Raw genomic sequence first — 17,036 nt, 5'->3', positions numbered from 1 at the left:
CTTCACTTATATGGCTGCTTGTTTTAAGACAAGCCTTTAAGACCCCAGACATTCTTGTTAGCCAGGCACCATCTGATTTCTTCACCACACTTTGCGATAGCATCCGTATCTTCAGTGATCTCGTCATGACTACAGCCATGTCATAAGAACTCATTGTTCTTAAATTAGGGGTATGATTAAGCGTGAACTCAAACTCCATTGATATATATCTATGGTGTATATATATATATATCGGGTTCATTTTAGAGACATCCTTATTTTATTAGGGAAAATAATAAATCACCCCCATGGAGCAGACATTAATTTAAAAAAATTAAGAGACTGGAAACTATATGAACCATGAGAGTTGGATAAAGGGCAAACTTTGAGTAACTCTCATGAACAAACGTAGAACAAAACTATGACTGCTGGAATAAGATAAATTATAAAAAAGCAAAAAGAATATGAAAATAGCAACTATACGATAGTCATGAGTTGTCATTTATTGCTGTTGCTGATGTTGGATGCTGTTAAGTTGGTTCTGACTCATAGCAACTCATGGCCTGGTCCTGTATCATCCTCACAACGGTTCCTATGCTTAAACCCATTGTGGTAGCCATGGTGTCAAGTCCATCCATCTCTTTGCAGGTCGTCTTCTCCTTTGCTGGCCTTCCATTTTACCAAATATAATGCCTATCTCCAAGGGCTGGTCTCTCCATATAACATGCCCAAAGTAAATGAGACAAAGTCTCACCATCCTTGCCTCTCAGGATGTGTCTGGCTGTACTTCTAAGCCAGGCATCTCTTTGTATTTTGCAAGTCCATGGTATTTGCAATATTTTTATGAACATGATAGTTCAGATGCATCTATTTTGTTGGTCTTATTCAATGTCTAACTTTCATATGCACATGAGGCAATTGAAAATAGCATGGCTGGGGTAGGCATACGTAGTCCTCAAAAAACACCCTTGCTTTTTAATATTTGTGCAGCGGATTTACCCAATGCAATGTATCCTTTGATATCTTGACTGCTGCTTCCATGTGAATTGATTGTGGATCCAAGCCAGACAACATCCTTGACAACATCAATCTTTCTCCCTTTATCATGATGTTACCTTTTGGCCCAGTTGTGAGGATTTTGGTTTTCTTTACAATGAGTTGTAATCCATACTGAAGGCTGTGATCCTGGAACTTCATCTGCAAGTGCTTCATGTCCTCCTCACTTTCAGCAAGATTGTGCCATCTGCATTTCGCAGGTTGTGAATGAGCCTTTCTCCAATACTGATGTCACATTCTTCTTCATTTAGTCTAGCTTCTCTGATTATTTGCTTAGTATAAAGACTGAATAAGTATGGTGAGATGATGTAACTCTGACATACAGCTTTCTTGATTTTAAAACAAGCAGAAATCCTTGTTCTTTTTACACAGCTGCCTCCTGATCCATGTACACACTCCTTATGAGCACAATGAAGTGTTCTGGAATTCCCATTCTTCTCAAACCTAGCCATAGTTTGTTATGATCCACACAGGCAGCTGCCTCGACATACTCCATACAACACAAGTAAATGCCTTTCTAGTGTTCTCTGCTTTGAGTCAAGATCCATCCGACGTCAGCAATGATATCCCTTCTGATATCCTTTCCATATCCTCTTCTGAATCTGGCCTGGACTTCTGGCAACTCCTTGTCAATGTACTGCTGAAACCTTTGTTGGATGATGTTCAGTAAAATTTTACTTGCATAAGATATCAATGATACTGTCCTATAATTTGCACATTCATCTGGGTTACCTTTTTTTGTAATGGGTACAAATATGGATCTCTTCCAGTCAGCTGGCCAAGTAGCTGTCTTCCAAATTTCTTGGCATAGACAAGAGAGTGCTTCCACTGCTTCATTATCTTGTTAAAACATTTCAGTTGATATTTCATCAATTCCTGGAGCCATATTGTTAATGCTTTCAGTACAGCTTGGTTTCTTGAGTACCATTAGTTCTTGATCATTTGCTACCTCCTGAAAAGGTTCAATGTCAATTCTTTTGGTAGCACTGACTGTGTACTCTCTCTTTCCATCTTCTTTTGATGCTTCCTGTATCGTTCAGTTTTACCCATAAGAATCTTTCAATCGTGCAACTCAAGGTTTGAGCTTTTTCTTTAGCTCTTTCAGTTTAGGATATGCTAAGTGTTCTTCCTTTTTGGTTTTCTAACTGTAGGTCATTGTATATTTAATGTTCGACTTTTGTCTTCTCAAGCTGCCCTTTGAAATTCTCTGCTCACCTTTTTGACTTCATCATTTCTTCCATTTGCCTTCAGCAACTTTCAGAGTCTTCTAACATCCACTTTGATCTTTTCAATGACCTTTTGCTTTCTTAATGTATGATACTCTTAATGTCATCCCACAGCTCAGCAGGTCTTCTGTCATTAGTGTTTAACACTAGTTTACAGGACACATCATTTTAATGCATTTCTGTTTCCTCAATGAAAATTTCCAGTAAGTTGTTGAATAAGAGTGGTGCTAGAGGACATCCCTGTTGAGTGTAATGTGAAGTTGGCCACTGTTTTTCATATACGGCCTTTATGTTGAGGAATTTCCCTTCTACTCCTATTTTATTGAGTTTATCAGAAATCCCTTCTACTCCTATTTATCTTTTTTATGAGAAAGACTGTTGGATGTGCCTCTATTGATATGATGTTGTTCTTATTCTTTGCTTTATTTATGTGGCAGACTATATTGCTTATTTTTCTAATGCTGAATCAGCCTTGTTATGAATCCCACTTGATCATGGTAAATTAATTTTTATAGATTTAAAAAAATATTTTTGATAAGTTTTCAGATTGGCCAGAATCTTGTTGAGAATTTTTGCTTCTATTTTCACGAAGGATGTTGGTCTATATTTTTCTATTTGTGTGGGCTTATTGCCTGGTTTTGGCATCAAGGTTATACTTGCTTCATAGAATGAATTTTGTAGTTTGCAATATCTCATAAATACCAGTTTACCCAAAAAAGCATTTGACAAAATCTCAACACAAATTTCTAATAAAAGCATTTAACAAAATAGGAATAAAAAGGGAAACTCCTCAACAGAATAAAGGCCATATCTACAAAACCAATGGCCAACATTTCTCTCGATGAAGAGAAATTGCAAACACTCTCCATGTGAATGAAAAACAGACAACTATGTTCTTCATCACCACTCCTATTCAGTCTTGTACTGGAAATCTTGGTCAGAGTTATTAAGAAAGAAACAGAAACTATGTTACAGGGATCCAAAATGGCAAAAAACAAAAAAAAGAAGTCAAACCTATTTTCAGGTGATATGAACCTATATGTAGAAAATCCCAAAGACTTGGCAAAAAAATAGTTGTAACTAATTGAAAGATTCAGCAACGTGGCAAGGTACAAGATTAACATAAAAAAATCAGAAGGGCTCCTTTATACTGACAAAAAGAGCTCTGAAAAACAAATCAAGAAAACAGTATAATTTAAAAGATGCTCCCAAAAGATTAAATACTTCAAAATAAACTTAAATAGACAAAGAAAACACTTGAACAAAGAAAACTATAAAACACTAATATGAGAAACCAAAGGAGGCCTACAAAAATAGACAAATATACCCTGTTTATGTATAGGCTAGCTTAATATTGTAAAAATGTCAATATTATCCAAAGTGATCCAGAATCCAGCATCATTCTTTAAAGAGATGGAAAAACGAATTATCAACTTAACATGGAAAGAAAAGAAAATCTGGATAATTAAAGCACTACTAATAAAGAACAAAGTGGTTCTTTCACTTGCCAATTTCAAAAACTACTACACAACTACAATATTCGGTATGACAATATATAAGCTATTAGAACAGAACTGAGAACCCTGAGGTAAATCATCCATGATGGAGTGACATTTCTTAACATGGCTCTTCTACCATTTTCTCTGTAACTCACACCAACAGGGTGGGTCTGTGCAAATAGGCCATGTGTAATACTAATAGAGGGGATTGGCCAGTTTTCAGTATCACCATCCTAGCTATCAGCATAAGTCATTTTTGAAGCAGCAGCAGAGAGAAAGGCCCTAACTATCGGAAGAGCTTTTTCCAGATCTCTGTTTGAAGGGCGGAGGTCAAGGCCAGAGATACCAGAGATTGTGGCCCAAAGACTGTGAGACAGATCAAGAGAAGTATCACTGAAACTATAGGGCTGTGAGACAGAGTGACAGGCAACTTTCTTGGTCCACGGGGTTAGAGGCCAAGGGACCCAGTGGCTGAGAGGTTGAGGAATAGACAGAGACTTGGGAGTTGACTGACTAGAGGCAGCGCTGTGGAATAATGACCATACTCTTACTGTTTACTGATCTTCACTTGTGGTAACCTATTAACTTCCCCAATAAACCCCCTTAATGGTAAGTATTGTCTGTGACTTCTGTGTGATCATTACAACAACGAATTCATGAACTTAGCATAGAAGTAGAGTACTGTGGGAAGAACAATTGATGTTAGAATAGGTAAAGAAGGATAGAACATGGAGGCATGTCTTACCCCTGCCTCTTGGCAATAGGGAAGCCAGAGGAGGTCAGATATAACCCCCACACCATTTACTGCATCATCCACCTGCAGGAAGTTGATATTTGACAACTGTCGAAACACACTGAATGGGAAAGGATAGTCTCTAAAATAAATTGTGCTGGAAAAATTGAATTATCTATTTGCCAAAAAAGGAAACAATAACCATATATATAAAAATGAATTCAAAATGGACCAAGACCTGCAAGCAAAACCTATATAGATCATCAATGGAAAAAATAAGGACAAATTTGTTGCTGTTATGAAGTTATGAAGTTAGGGACAAACTTAGGGACTCTAATTCATAGTATAAACACACTGTCAAATATAATCAAAACTACACAAAGAACAGAAGGCAAACTAGGTGATTAAGATATCTTAAATATTAAGATACTTAATGTGTACCAAGAGATTTCAAAGAAATCAGATGGTGCCCAACTATCAAAAACAATAGAACCTGAGGTTTTAGAGGTTTGTCTTAAAACAAGCAGTCCTCTAAGTGCGACATCAACTACGTCCACACTGAAGCAGCACTTCAGCCTGTGTGATCCAAGGATTATAAATAATAAAAATCTAAAGCTGAAGGAGGGAATGCTATCAGAGCTTAAATTCTAGACAGCCAGTTTTCAGGTCTATGAATGAGAGTAGAAGCCCAAAATCTATTTGCAGGGTTCCCACATGGATTAAGCCTCTGGTGAATCCCCTATGAGTATGGTCCAAGTTTTATGAATAGCCTTTCTATCAGCCAGACAGCACTGTAAAGTCAATTATAGAAGCCAGGTTGAAATGTAAGACCTTATCACTTGATCTTCCTTTGATTCATTTAAACTCTGTCATTTTTATAATATTTTCTGTCTTCTCTTCAACAGAAGTTTTTCTGTTTTATTTAGTCACTGTTTTAGGGTTTTTTGTTGTTGTTGATGATATTTGTTTCTTGATTTTGTCTTGTCATATTTTTCTGTATATAAAATTCCAGGATAAGTAAATCTATCAAAATAGTAACTGGATTAATTAAGTAGGGACATGGCAGGGAAGGTTAGGGGAAAATGGAGAACTAATAACAATAACTACATGAAAAAAGAAATCTTCTAAAATGGATTGTGGTAATGATTACATGACTCTTCTTAATATGATTAAAATATTGAATAGTATGATATACGAATTAAATGCCAATAAAAACGTAGATTTTAAAAAGATGAATGAGAAGATTAAAGGAAGAAATTAAAAATGATTTCATTAAAAATAAAAAGAATGGGTAAAAAAATTCTAGCCATTACATCCTAGAGAATGGATTAATCTCTAAATAGTATCTAACACTTCAACATTTTAACAATAGAAGGGCAAATCATATCAGTAAAAAAGAAGCAGAGGACAATGAACAGACACTTCATGAGAGTAGACACTTCATCAAGTGGTCAACAAACATGGGAAAATGCTTGTGATCATGAACCACTCAAAAGATGTAAAATAAAACAATGAGATATCAATTCACCTCAGCAATAATAATTAAAAAATAACATTAATAGCAAAGTTAAAACAGAAAACAATAAATGTTGCCATGGGTACAGGGAGACTGGAACTCTCAAACACTGCTGGTGGAACTATAAAATGGCATAACCATTTGGAAAACAATATGGACCTTACTCAAAAAGTTAGGAATAAAAATACCACATGATCCAGCAATCATTTTACTTGGTACATATCCTAGAGAAATAAGAGCCATGAGTAAAATATATATATGTTCAGCAATGTTCGTGGTAGCACTACTCACAATAGAAAGAAGACAGACACAACTTAAATGTCCATCAGTGAAAAAGCAAATAAACAAACTTTGGTTCATAGACAGAAACAATAGAATACTGTGTATACAATAAGAAAGAGGTTGGCAAAAAATGATGGAGGTAGGGAAAGGTATTGAGAAATTTGTAAGAGTTAAAGGTAACAAAAGCAAATATTATTATAGACACAATCTTGCTACAGATGCTTGGAGCAAAATTCAGACCGAAAAGTATGAGAGTGAGGATATACCCACAGATGTATGTATATATATGGCAGAGAACAGCTATAGATATTATTTACCTTGTTGCAAATATATTTATGAATATGGTAAATCATACAGGGGACAAAGTTACAAAAATCAATTAGATAACTGAACACCTTGAGGGAACCAAATTGCTGGGGTCTGAAGAGATCAAGGCCAGAGTCTGTGGACTCCAAAACAAACTGGCATAATATAGTTCCCAAAGACAAATGTTCTATATCCGAGTTTTTTCTTCTTTTTTAAAAGTTTACTGGAATATATTTCATTTATCATAAAATTTAATCATTCAATCATATTAAGAATATTGCAATCACCACTATCAATTTAAGAACATTTTCTACAAATACTCATTACTGTTAGTTCCCCATGTCCCCGTGTCCTATTCGTAGGTAATTATTAATCCAGTTACTGTCTCCAGATTTACCTATCCTGGATTTCAATTACAGAAAATCATAAAAAGCACTAGCAAGAAGCAAGGAAATAAAAAAATCAACAACTATGACCAAAAAAGACACAAAAAAGCTCTTTTTATTATATTTTAATCTACCACAGTTGACTCTACAATGTTCTAAATCTGCTAGCAAGGCTTTTCACTTATGTTCACAGCCGATTCACCAAAGGCTTAATCCATGTGGGGAGCCTGCAAATGGATTTTCGGTTTCCACTGTCATCCATAACCTTTGCAACCTGAGTGTTCGCAGTTTAAGCTCTGATACTTTTCCCTCCTTCAGATTTGGATTTTATTATTTAAAATCCCTGGATCACACAGACTGATTATGTTTTTTTCATGTGGACATAGTTGACATCTCACTTAGATGGCTTTCTTAAGACATTTATTAGTATGGTAGGCATGGTTCTGCATTTGTGAATGAGTTTTCGAAAGTTTTGCCCTGATTGTGTAAATAGTGCCCACTCAAGTTTAATTTGTAAAGGTCAACAATTCATGTATTTCAGTGTGATGCTGGCCTACTCTTTTCTCAACAGTGTTTTAAATTCTACATCACTGGCTAAATTAATTACACTATTAACAGAATTACCGAATGCCCCAGAGAGATGATTTATGATGTTCTCAATCATAAAAGATAATAACTTCTCTAAATTGAACCAGAGACATAATATAAGCCATAGATATATGAATGTGTTATGGGTTCACACTTTCTTCTAACCCCAATTTAAGAACAATTAGTTCTTATGACATGGCCCTACTCGATACTCACCCTAATGAAGAGATCACTGAAGATATACATGTTATAGTAAAGTGTGGTGAAGAAAACAGATGGTGCCCAAGGATCAGAAATAGGGTCTGGGGTTTTAAAGGTTTGTCTTAAAACAGGTAGCCATTGATATCCTACATTATGAGTAACAATTGAGATCTTAAACACTTGACAACATCCATTGAAGGTGCAACTATTGATCTCTTTCTGAAAGACATATGAAAACAATTACTCCAATGAACTAATGGACCACGTAAACATCAGCTTCCATGACTCTGTGACCAGGCTGACTGGTCAGATAAGAGACTGGTGGGTTAAAAAATGAAAAAGAAAAAAAAAAAGAAAAAAGAGAGACTGGTGGGACTCCCAAGACTATGGCTCTTAGTCACTCTTTAAATCAGGATTTGGGCTCATCCACGCTAGAATAATTAGCCACTTTTGAGGAACCCTGGTGGTGTAATGGTTATGTGTTGGGCTGCTAACTGCAAGACCAGCATTTTGAAACTACCAACTGTTCCTAGGGAGAAAACCAGGCTTTCTATGCCCATAAAGAGCTACAGTCTTGGTAACCCCCAGGGCAGTTCTATCCTGCCCTGCATGGTTACCATGAGTCAGAATTCACTTGATGGCAGTGAGGTTTTGTGATTTTTATGATCAAAAGGGCAGGATTTACCCAAGGATAAAGTTCAGAGTGTTATACAGGAGAAATGGAAACAGGAAACACTGGGAGGAAGTGGGATAACTGATGGCCCACTGAGGAGATTGTAATGAATGAGTTGAACAAAATGTGTATGAATTGTTGAATGCAAGACGAATGATCTGCTCTGCAAACCTCTACCTAATTTACAATAAAAAGAGTTTTTAAAAATTCCATTATCTTTTCATTACATTTTCCCTAAGGACTTTTTGAAGCCCCATCATTTCACACAATTAAAAAAATCACCATCAATCAAAATTATAGTTATTAATTTTGGGGGACTACCGCCACAAACTCATTAAAATCTACCCACAATCTCTTAGTTTCACTGCAATCTCTTCTTTCTACCTTGAAGTGAGAATTTTTCTCTCTTGGTAAGCAGTAAGCTTAAGGAGGCCAAGGATTCAATTTCATAACTATATAACCCTAGCACCCCTGGCACATAATAGATGCTCAACAAGTATTTTCTTTGCTAAAGAAAAGTATTTTATATCCCACCAAGACCTTGATATATAAATTGTTATAACAGAAAAACAAACACTATACCCAAACTAAGTAGATTTGACTGTTTATAGGTCTAAAAATAATTCTGTCTTAAAATGTCTTCAATAAAAATTCACTGAAAACAACTGACCTATGAGTCGGAACACGAGAAGAGTGCCACTTCTCAGGATTCTATAGCAAAGTATTCATTATGATGTTTTCTTACATGCGTTTATTAAACCAATTCCGTCAAAACGGCTTTTGAAACTGTGATTTTAGAAATATGTATCTATGATGTCCAATATGATAGCTGCTAGCCACAAATGACTATGAACATTTAAAATATGGCTAGTACAAATTGAAATGTTCTCTAAATGTAAAATATTCAGTAAATTTTAGACGGTATAAAATATGATGTTTTTTTATATTAACTATATGCTGAAATGGGTTGCGTTAAATTAAATTACAATTAATATCACCTGTCACTTTTTTTGTTATTGTGGCTACTAGAAAAATTAAAATTTTGTATGTGACTAGGATTATACAAGAGGGCTCCAAAAAGTTTGTGGAAAAATTCTATGACCTTTTAATTCAATTTTTCTATGGATTTTTTAAGCTCTTATTTCTACAAGGCAATGATGACATATACAAATGTCTCCTATTAAAAAATCAAGCAAATAATGCTGTGTTTTACAGACACAGTAGTAGAAACTTATCAGCGGATAGGGATAGCCAGAACCTGATAAGCACTGGATTAACAGATAAAAGGAAGAACCTAAAACTTCACTAGCATAGTGCTTGGATTTTACATAGGAAGGAGAACTTAGGAGGTATATGAAAGACGAAATGGAAATTGTCCCAACATGAAACAAGTCTTTATTAAAGTAAGGGGACTTAGATTATGAATATCTCAAGTCAAGTAAAGAAGACACCATGATATGTTATAAAAGAAGTAAGTTAAGAGCCTTGAAAAATCTCAGATTCTAGGCTGAATCCTGTTGCTTGCCACTGCTTAAGGCATATGGCAATCATTTTCTCCTCTTGTTAAAGTGTTTACAAACTGATAACTGAAGAGTAAAGCTTTCGAATGAAATTTAACCTGTAGTCAAATAGTATCAAGATAAATTACTAATTATCAACCTCACCCATGTAATTTATGTTACTAATCCTTTTAACTTCTCATACAACAAATATTTCAGTCTTTTACTATGGCAAATACAGTTTAAGAAGAACGAAGAAAAGACACTTCATACCACCAGTCTCAAAAACCCACAGGGACAGTTCAACCCTGTCCTTGTAGAGTCACTATGAGTTGGAATCAACTCAATGACAGTGAGTCTGAGTTTGTTTCTTTGCGTCATCACTACTTATTGTATATACTAATCCCTGAAAATACAGAGCACCTATGTAAAAATATAGTTCTTCTCACCCTCAAAACAAAAAATTGCCAAAAACAAACAAAAAAACAAAACAAAAATTTGCAACTCTTGCTATAAACAAAATAACCCATATACTCTTGAGTAAATATAATGTAGTACTGCTGTTGTTAACTCAGTTTTGTTCTGGTTCATAATGACCCTATACACAATAGAAGAAAACATGGCCAGGTCCTTCATCAACCTTACTATTGTTATGATTGAAGCAATAAAAGATAAAAAAAATTTTAGATTTCAAAATGGCTCAGAAAATTTTCTTAATACAAGTACATACCACATATTATCCTCATTGAACAGATATGTCAACAGAGGCCCTACAAAGTTCAATACCTTCCCAACAGACTACTAAGTCATAGAAAGAACTTAAATTTTCTGTCTCTCAGAATAATTCCCTTCAGCATTTTAATTCATCTAAAAATAGAATACCCATTGCCATTGAGTTGAATTCAACTCAGAACAACCCTATATGGAGCTTCAGAGACTGTAACCCTGACAGCCTCATCTTTCTCAGAGGAGTGGCTAGTGGGTTTGAACTGCCAATCTTACAGTTAGTAGCCCATCAATTAACACATAGTGCAACCCTGGCTCCCCCAAAATAGAAAACTTACAGATAAAGTATGTAGAAGCTGTCCTGTGATAGAATTCCATACTTTCAAAAGGAAATTATTCACTGCAGTAATAACTGTGGTGTCATAGCGATCCCAGGCCACCATAGTCACCTTAAGTTTAGTGACTTTGTCTTCTCCAGATGGCAAATTAATCCTAAACAAAAAAATTTAAAATATTCAAAACTTACACAATTTCACCTACCAAAAAAATCAAAACAAAACCAACAACCGCAAACTCACTACTATTGAGAGTTAATTCCAATTTATAGCAATCCTAAGGGATAGAGTAGAACTGCCCCTGTGAGTTTCCAAGATTATAACTCAATTTTTATCAAAGGTGCACCTAAAATAACAAATTAAAACAAATTTCTCTAAGATCATATAACTGTTTAGATGGAAAAAAATCATAAATTGTATTTTTAAGTACCCATGAAAGAAAATAAATAAATAAATGTTCCCACATAGAGCAATACTCAGAAGCTTATTACTGAGAAAAAAAAGTGAAATATCCAAAATAATGAACATGTACTACTTAGATCAGTGGTTCTCAACCTTCCTAATGCCACGACCCTTTCATACAGTTCCTTATGTTGTGGTGACCCCCAACCATAAAATTATTTTTGCTGCTACTTCATAAATGTAATTCTGCTACTGCTATGAATCGGGTGACCCCTGTGAAAGAGTCCTTCGAACCCTAAAGGGTCGCGACCCACTGGTTGAGAACCACTGACATAGATAGTGTGGTAGTTATATTTGAGAGGCTTAAAAGTGAAGGGGTGGAGTTCAGTCTGTCAATCAGGTTGCAGCTTGATGACCTCATTTAGAGGCGCTAAGGAGAAAAATAGCTCCCTGGATAGAGGACACAAACTCACTCCCTGGGAGACATTGCAGCTAACAAGATACATGGAGCTACGCTAGTACCCTGAGCTGGAGAAGCCACATGGTGACCCCTGCCAGCTCTGAGATGCTTACAATGCCACTGGATCCACAAGACTTCCAACCCACTGGCCTGTGATCTTCCTGCATTTGGTATCATTGCATGTGTTTCATGGTATTAGACATATGGGCTAATATCAGGCTTATGGACTTGATCTGGACTGGGCTGGGATATTTATTTAATGTACAATTTCTCTTTATATAAAGTTCTTTCTTATACCTATATGAGTCTCCCAGGAGTTGTTTCTCTAGTCTACCTGGACTAACCCAGATATTTAGCTGGACTTAGTTAACAGGAAAACAGCACAAAAGGTATACTAGAAAGAAACATATAAAAGTTTTAGAAAGCAAAGCACAAGATTATGTTACATGCCCAAAAATACAAAGAAAACTATAATAGCCATTTTGTTCACATAAGTTTTTTGCACTGGTGTGTCTTATTAAAAGTTGTGAGAAACAGTAATTTTCAAATTTAATATAATATGGTTTTATTGATAGCAATGACAACAGTCAGTTCCATAGTTTTATTAATGGGAAAATAATTTCAGAGTCATATTTTAAAGAAACTGTAGTATCCTAATGAGAAAATTTATAACTTCCAGTGACAGTGAAGATGATGAAATAGAATGCTGATTAAGTATATTGACAATGTTGAGAAGGAATGCTAACACTGTGAAATATTATAAGTATATCTTCAATAAATTAAAGAGATAGTAAAATATATGATGACATTCAACTGGTACAATCCTCAAGGTAGAACAAACATATATATTTAAATTATCCACACAGACTAAGGTAGAGAATGATTATATGAACATCAGCACAAAAAGAGATATTTGAGTCACAATAGAGTTGCTTTTTAAATGACTCAGCATTGTTCCTATTATTTTGTCTATTAAGCAACAATTAAAAGATGATTTATGTAAGAGACATATCATAGATGCAAACTTCACTTCTGCCAGTTAACTTAAAACTATTTACTAATTGGAAAAAGATACTACTACATGTTTACTATCTGTCACTTAATTATTAGTTATCAATGATTTCAGTGATATACCAGATGAGAATCACTGCCACACCCGATCTTACCCAGTCATTTTAGTCGTCATGTCTAGTACTATACTCTTCCACTCTTGTTGCTGATACTGCCAAATTCTTGCTGTTCCATCTCTACTTCCGCTAACAAATCTTAAACTGAAGAGAAAAAGCATAAATAGCTTTGCTACTTTTGTCCATTTATTATTGTTATTATCATAAAAGCAATATTCACCCTATACATTGCTGGTGGAAATATAAAATATTGTAGCCATTTTGTAAAACAGGTTGGTAGTTGCTCAAAAGTGAAACATAGAGTTACTATCAGACTCAGCAATTCCATTCCTAGGTTTATACTTGAGAGAAATTTAAAAAAAATTCACATAAAAGTGTGCATTCACAGCACTTTATATAGTAGTCTAAATGTGGAAAGAATCTATCAATCAATTGCTAAAATAATAATCAAAAGTAGTATAAACAATAGAATACAAAATTCAGCAATACAAAGGGAGGAAGTACTGACACATGCTACAAGATAATTTAATTCTGTAATATCTTTTTTAGGTTTGGGCCATATAACTCTAGAAAAATGTCACTGTTCATATGAAGAAAAAAAGCTTAAACTCCTATGGAAAACCTTCTCTCAGGGGAGAAGTGGTTATCTGTCTTAAATGTAAACCTCAAAACTGGAGTTTGGGGGAAGAGATAGACAAGGGGTATATGTGACCTAAGTGTGAACGGATGGAAAGAAGCTATCTGTAGTAAAGGGAGCAGCTGTTAAGGGAATGGTAAAACAATCTATTTGCAAAGATATGTACTATATGATTACCTGTCTCCATTGTTACAGAATTGAACAGCAACAACTTTGTCCTGAAATATAAAATAGCATATTTTTGTTAGAGTTGGTTTATTTGCCAAACAAATAAAAGGTTTTCTGCCTCAAATTCAAAGGCAAAAGCATCATGGAGTAGATTTTTTTTTTAAGACTACATTTTCTTTTTAACTAATTTTGAAACAATGCATTAAGAGAGGTTACGAAACAAAGTCACTAAGAGGAAGACTTTAAAATAGTGTTTCCTAAAGTGAGTGATACCACCCACGGGGGGTGGGGGGGTATAACAATGTAGGAGGGCTGCCAGAGTATGTACATGTACTTTAGCCTATATTATGGGATCCTCTACTGTACTGTAGTACAAAAGGTTTCACCTGTCAGTGGGGCACTGAGTAGCTTGTTTTCTGGAAAGGGAGTGGTAGACCAAGTAAGTTTGGGACCTAGGCTTTAAAATTTGAGACAGCTTATAATTTTCAGAACTAGAAAGTTCTGAATGGGTATTAAATTTCAACTTCCCTCAAAAGAATACAGCACACTAACACTAAGCTTAAAATAGCTAACTTAATACTAGTGGAATTAAGTTTTTTTCATCATTTAAAAAAGCAAACTAAACATATCATGTTTCCCACATGGTTTATTTAATTATTCTGCAATATAGACATCAAATTGTTTTTAGGTACTTTAGTTTAGACAGTGCTGTTTGAATTTTCTTTAAAAATGAATAAACCAGACCTTTATAAAATTAGTATGTACAATGGTGATAAAGATATTAAAGTATAAGAGGAAATGCACATATTTCTTTGCTTTATTCCTTGAAAATAAAGTTAAAATATGCCTCCAAATGTTATACACATTTCACAAACCACTCTACTGAATTATGTTTGAACATAATTTTTAATAAAGATCTCAGATACTGAATTCCTTTATATTTAATTATCTGTCATATTCAAAAACTACATATGAAAATTATATCTGAATCATACTGTTTCCAGGTTTCATAGTGGTATTGCATCTGAGAGATACTGTATTCTCACTGCCGACTGCAATGATTGGCTTTAGATATCCTGTTGGAAAATCTTATTTTTATCGACTAATAGCAGCCACTCATTTGAAGAAGGAGTGTTTACTTTCATCACTTTGCTTCGTAGCTTGACCTCTGAAAATAAAACTCAGTTAATTTTCTTTGGCTACTCCCCTTCAGTTCTTTCCCATTGAATTATTTGGTCACTAAGTTCTTTAGTTGCTTGTGTTGTGAATGAAAAGAAACTTCCTGTGTACACTCTACCACAAATAGTCTTTTGCTGTAGAATGGTCTCAGGCTGAGATTTTTTTCAAATCCTTAATCTTCTCTTTCACAATTTAAATAATACTCTAGGGTTTTAGGGTCTAGGAATAACAACAGAAAGTTGAGAATCTAACATGGTTTAGTAAGTATTCATAAAGAACTTTACAATTACATTTATGTGACAGGGCAAAAAGCAGATGACTCTTTCCAAAAGGCCAGAGTTAAGGTTACTAATAGGGAATCTATTTTATTACAAATTCCAAGAACATCACTGATTCTATATTACATAAAACATTTGTTTCAAGTCAGATTTTCAGGGGAAATAACGTATTTTATTAATGTGCACACGTACAATCCTATTTGAAAGGTTGACATTAATTAGAATAATAACATTAAGGCTTATAAATCTTAGTACTTCTGATCAGCAAATGTACTGCTTTAATAATGTGGCACTGGAGAAGTAGAGTGAGCTGACACAGAAATGCTCCTATACCGTGCAGAAAATAATCATCTGGCGAAGAGGGTAAACAAAGAAAGAGGAGAGATGGGTATCTTAAAAGTAAACAAGGATGGAACTATGCAAGAGCAACTCAAAGCTTCCTGAAAAGCTATAAGGGAATTGGAATATCCAGAGAGGGGGAAAGCATCAGTAACTAATACCCTTCATCCCAGGTATCCCTATACAAAATAATGTTATTAATAACTAAGGGGAATTGGATTCCAGGAGTCTCTTGTGAGATTTTGAGATCATAGTAGGGTAAATAAAAAAGTGAAATAAGCATTTATTAAACAAAATTATCAAAATGTGAAGCTATTGTTTCACGACACATTCTCCATGTAGGCCTACATAGTTCTGAAGGTGGTATTTCCATCTCTCTAATCCTTCCCCAAAGAATCCTGTGCTCTTTTTGGCATAGTCAGGGGACTCTCTGATCATACTCCTTTTAAATGTTCTTTGAGTTCGGGGAAGGAGGTCTGGTGTCTCTGTGGAGTAAGCACGGGACTATTAACAGCAAAGTTGGTGATTCAAAACCACTATTCACTCCATGAGACAAAGATGAGGCAATTTGCTTCTCTAAAGATTTACAGTGTTGGAAACTGTGGTAGTTACATAATCTAGTGTCAATTTGAGGATTAAGAGTGGAGTCTAGCCTGTCAATCAGGATATAGCCAATGAGGCCTCTGTGTGGGCATGGCCTTCTCCTGAGGATTCTGTAAATTCCTGTATTTCCTCCTTGGAGGCAGGAGACACACACTGTCTCAGGATGTCCCTGTGAGACATCCCTGTGGAGAAGACCACATGGAGAGAGGCTGATGGAGCCAGACCTCTGGAGCCAGAGAAGCCACATGGAGACCCCTGCCAGTGCTGAGATGCTTACAACGCCACTGGATCCACAAGACTTCCTACCCACTGGCCTGTGATCTTCCTGCATTCGGCATCATTTGCATGTGTTTCGTGAGTCTGAAGAAGGCTTTATAAATTTGTATCGGACATATGGGCTAATATCAGGTTTACAGACTTGATCTGGACTGGGGTGGAACGTTTTCTCAATATTCAATTGCTTTTGTATATAAAGCTGTTTCTTATACACATGTGAGTGTCTATGAATTTGTTTCTCTAATCTACCCAGACTAACACAGAATTGACTTCCTGGCAGTGAGTTTCTGCTTTGCTTTTTGTTTGTTTGGAAACAAAAAGAAGTCTGAAAGGGCAATATAAGGGCTGTACTGTAGACAGGGTAAGGTTTGGCAACCAAATTCTTAAAGGACAGTCCTTGGTACCCTTTAAGAATGAGTAGGTGCATTGTCATGATGGAAAAAAATCCCTGGTTCAACATTCCTGGTCTTTTTACAACCAATGCAGTTTTCAAACGAAAAAAAAAATCCTTCATAATAAGCCCCTGTGATTGTCCTGTGCCATTAAAGGAAATCTACAAGAT

The 17,036-nt window shown here is 35.3% G+C and overlaps 1 protein-coding gene across 1 annotated transcript in view; it reads right to left on the bottom strand.

Moving 5' to 3' along the window:
• Positions 1–17,036, bottom strand: part of BRWD3 (bromodomain and WD repeat domain containing 3) — a 159,649-nt gene that overhangs the window by 66,325 nt on the left and 76,288 nt on the right. Inside the window, exons 12-14 of the mRNA XM_045297364.1 lie at positions 13,809–13,849; positions 13,034–13,138; positions 11,009–11,162 (exon numbers count right to left, since the gene is read on the bottom strand). Of these exons, the coding sequence (XP_045153299.1) occupies positions 11,009–11,162; positions 13,034–13,138; positions 13,809–13,849 (300 nt within the window). The remainder of the gene's footprint in view (positions 1–11,008; positions 11,163–13,033; positions 13,139–13,808; positions 13,850–17,036) is intronic.

This window comes from Echinops telfairi, unplaced genomic scaffold, assembly GCF_000313985.2.
Source record: "Echinops telfairi isolate 266 unplaced genomic scaffold, ASM31398v2 ScPeMD7_7419;HRSCAF=8457, whole genome shotgun sequence".
Taxonomy (NCBI): domain Eukaryota; kingdom Metazoa; phylum Chordata; class Mammalia; order Afrosoricida; family Tenrecidae; genus Echinops; species Echinops telfairi.
The sequence above is the reverse complement of the archived record's forward strand: the minus strand, read 5'-3'. Positions and strand labels throughout refer to the sequence as shown.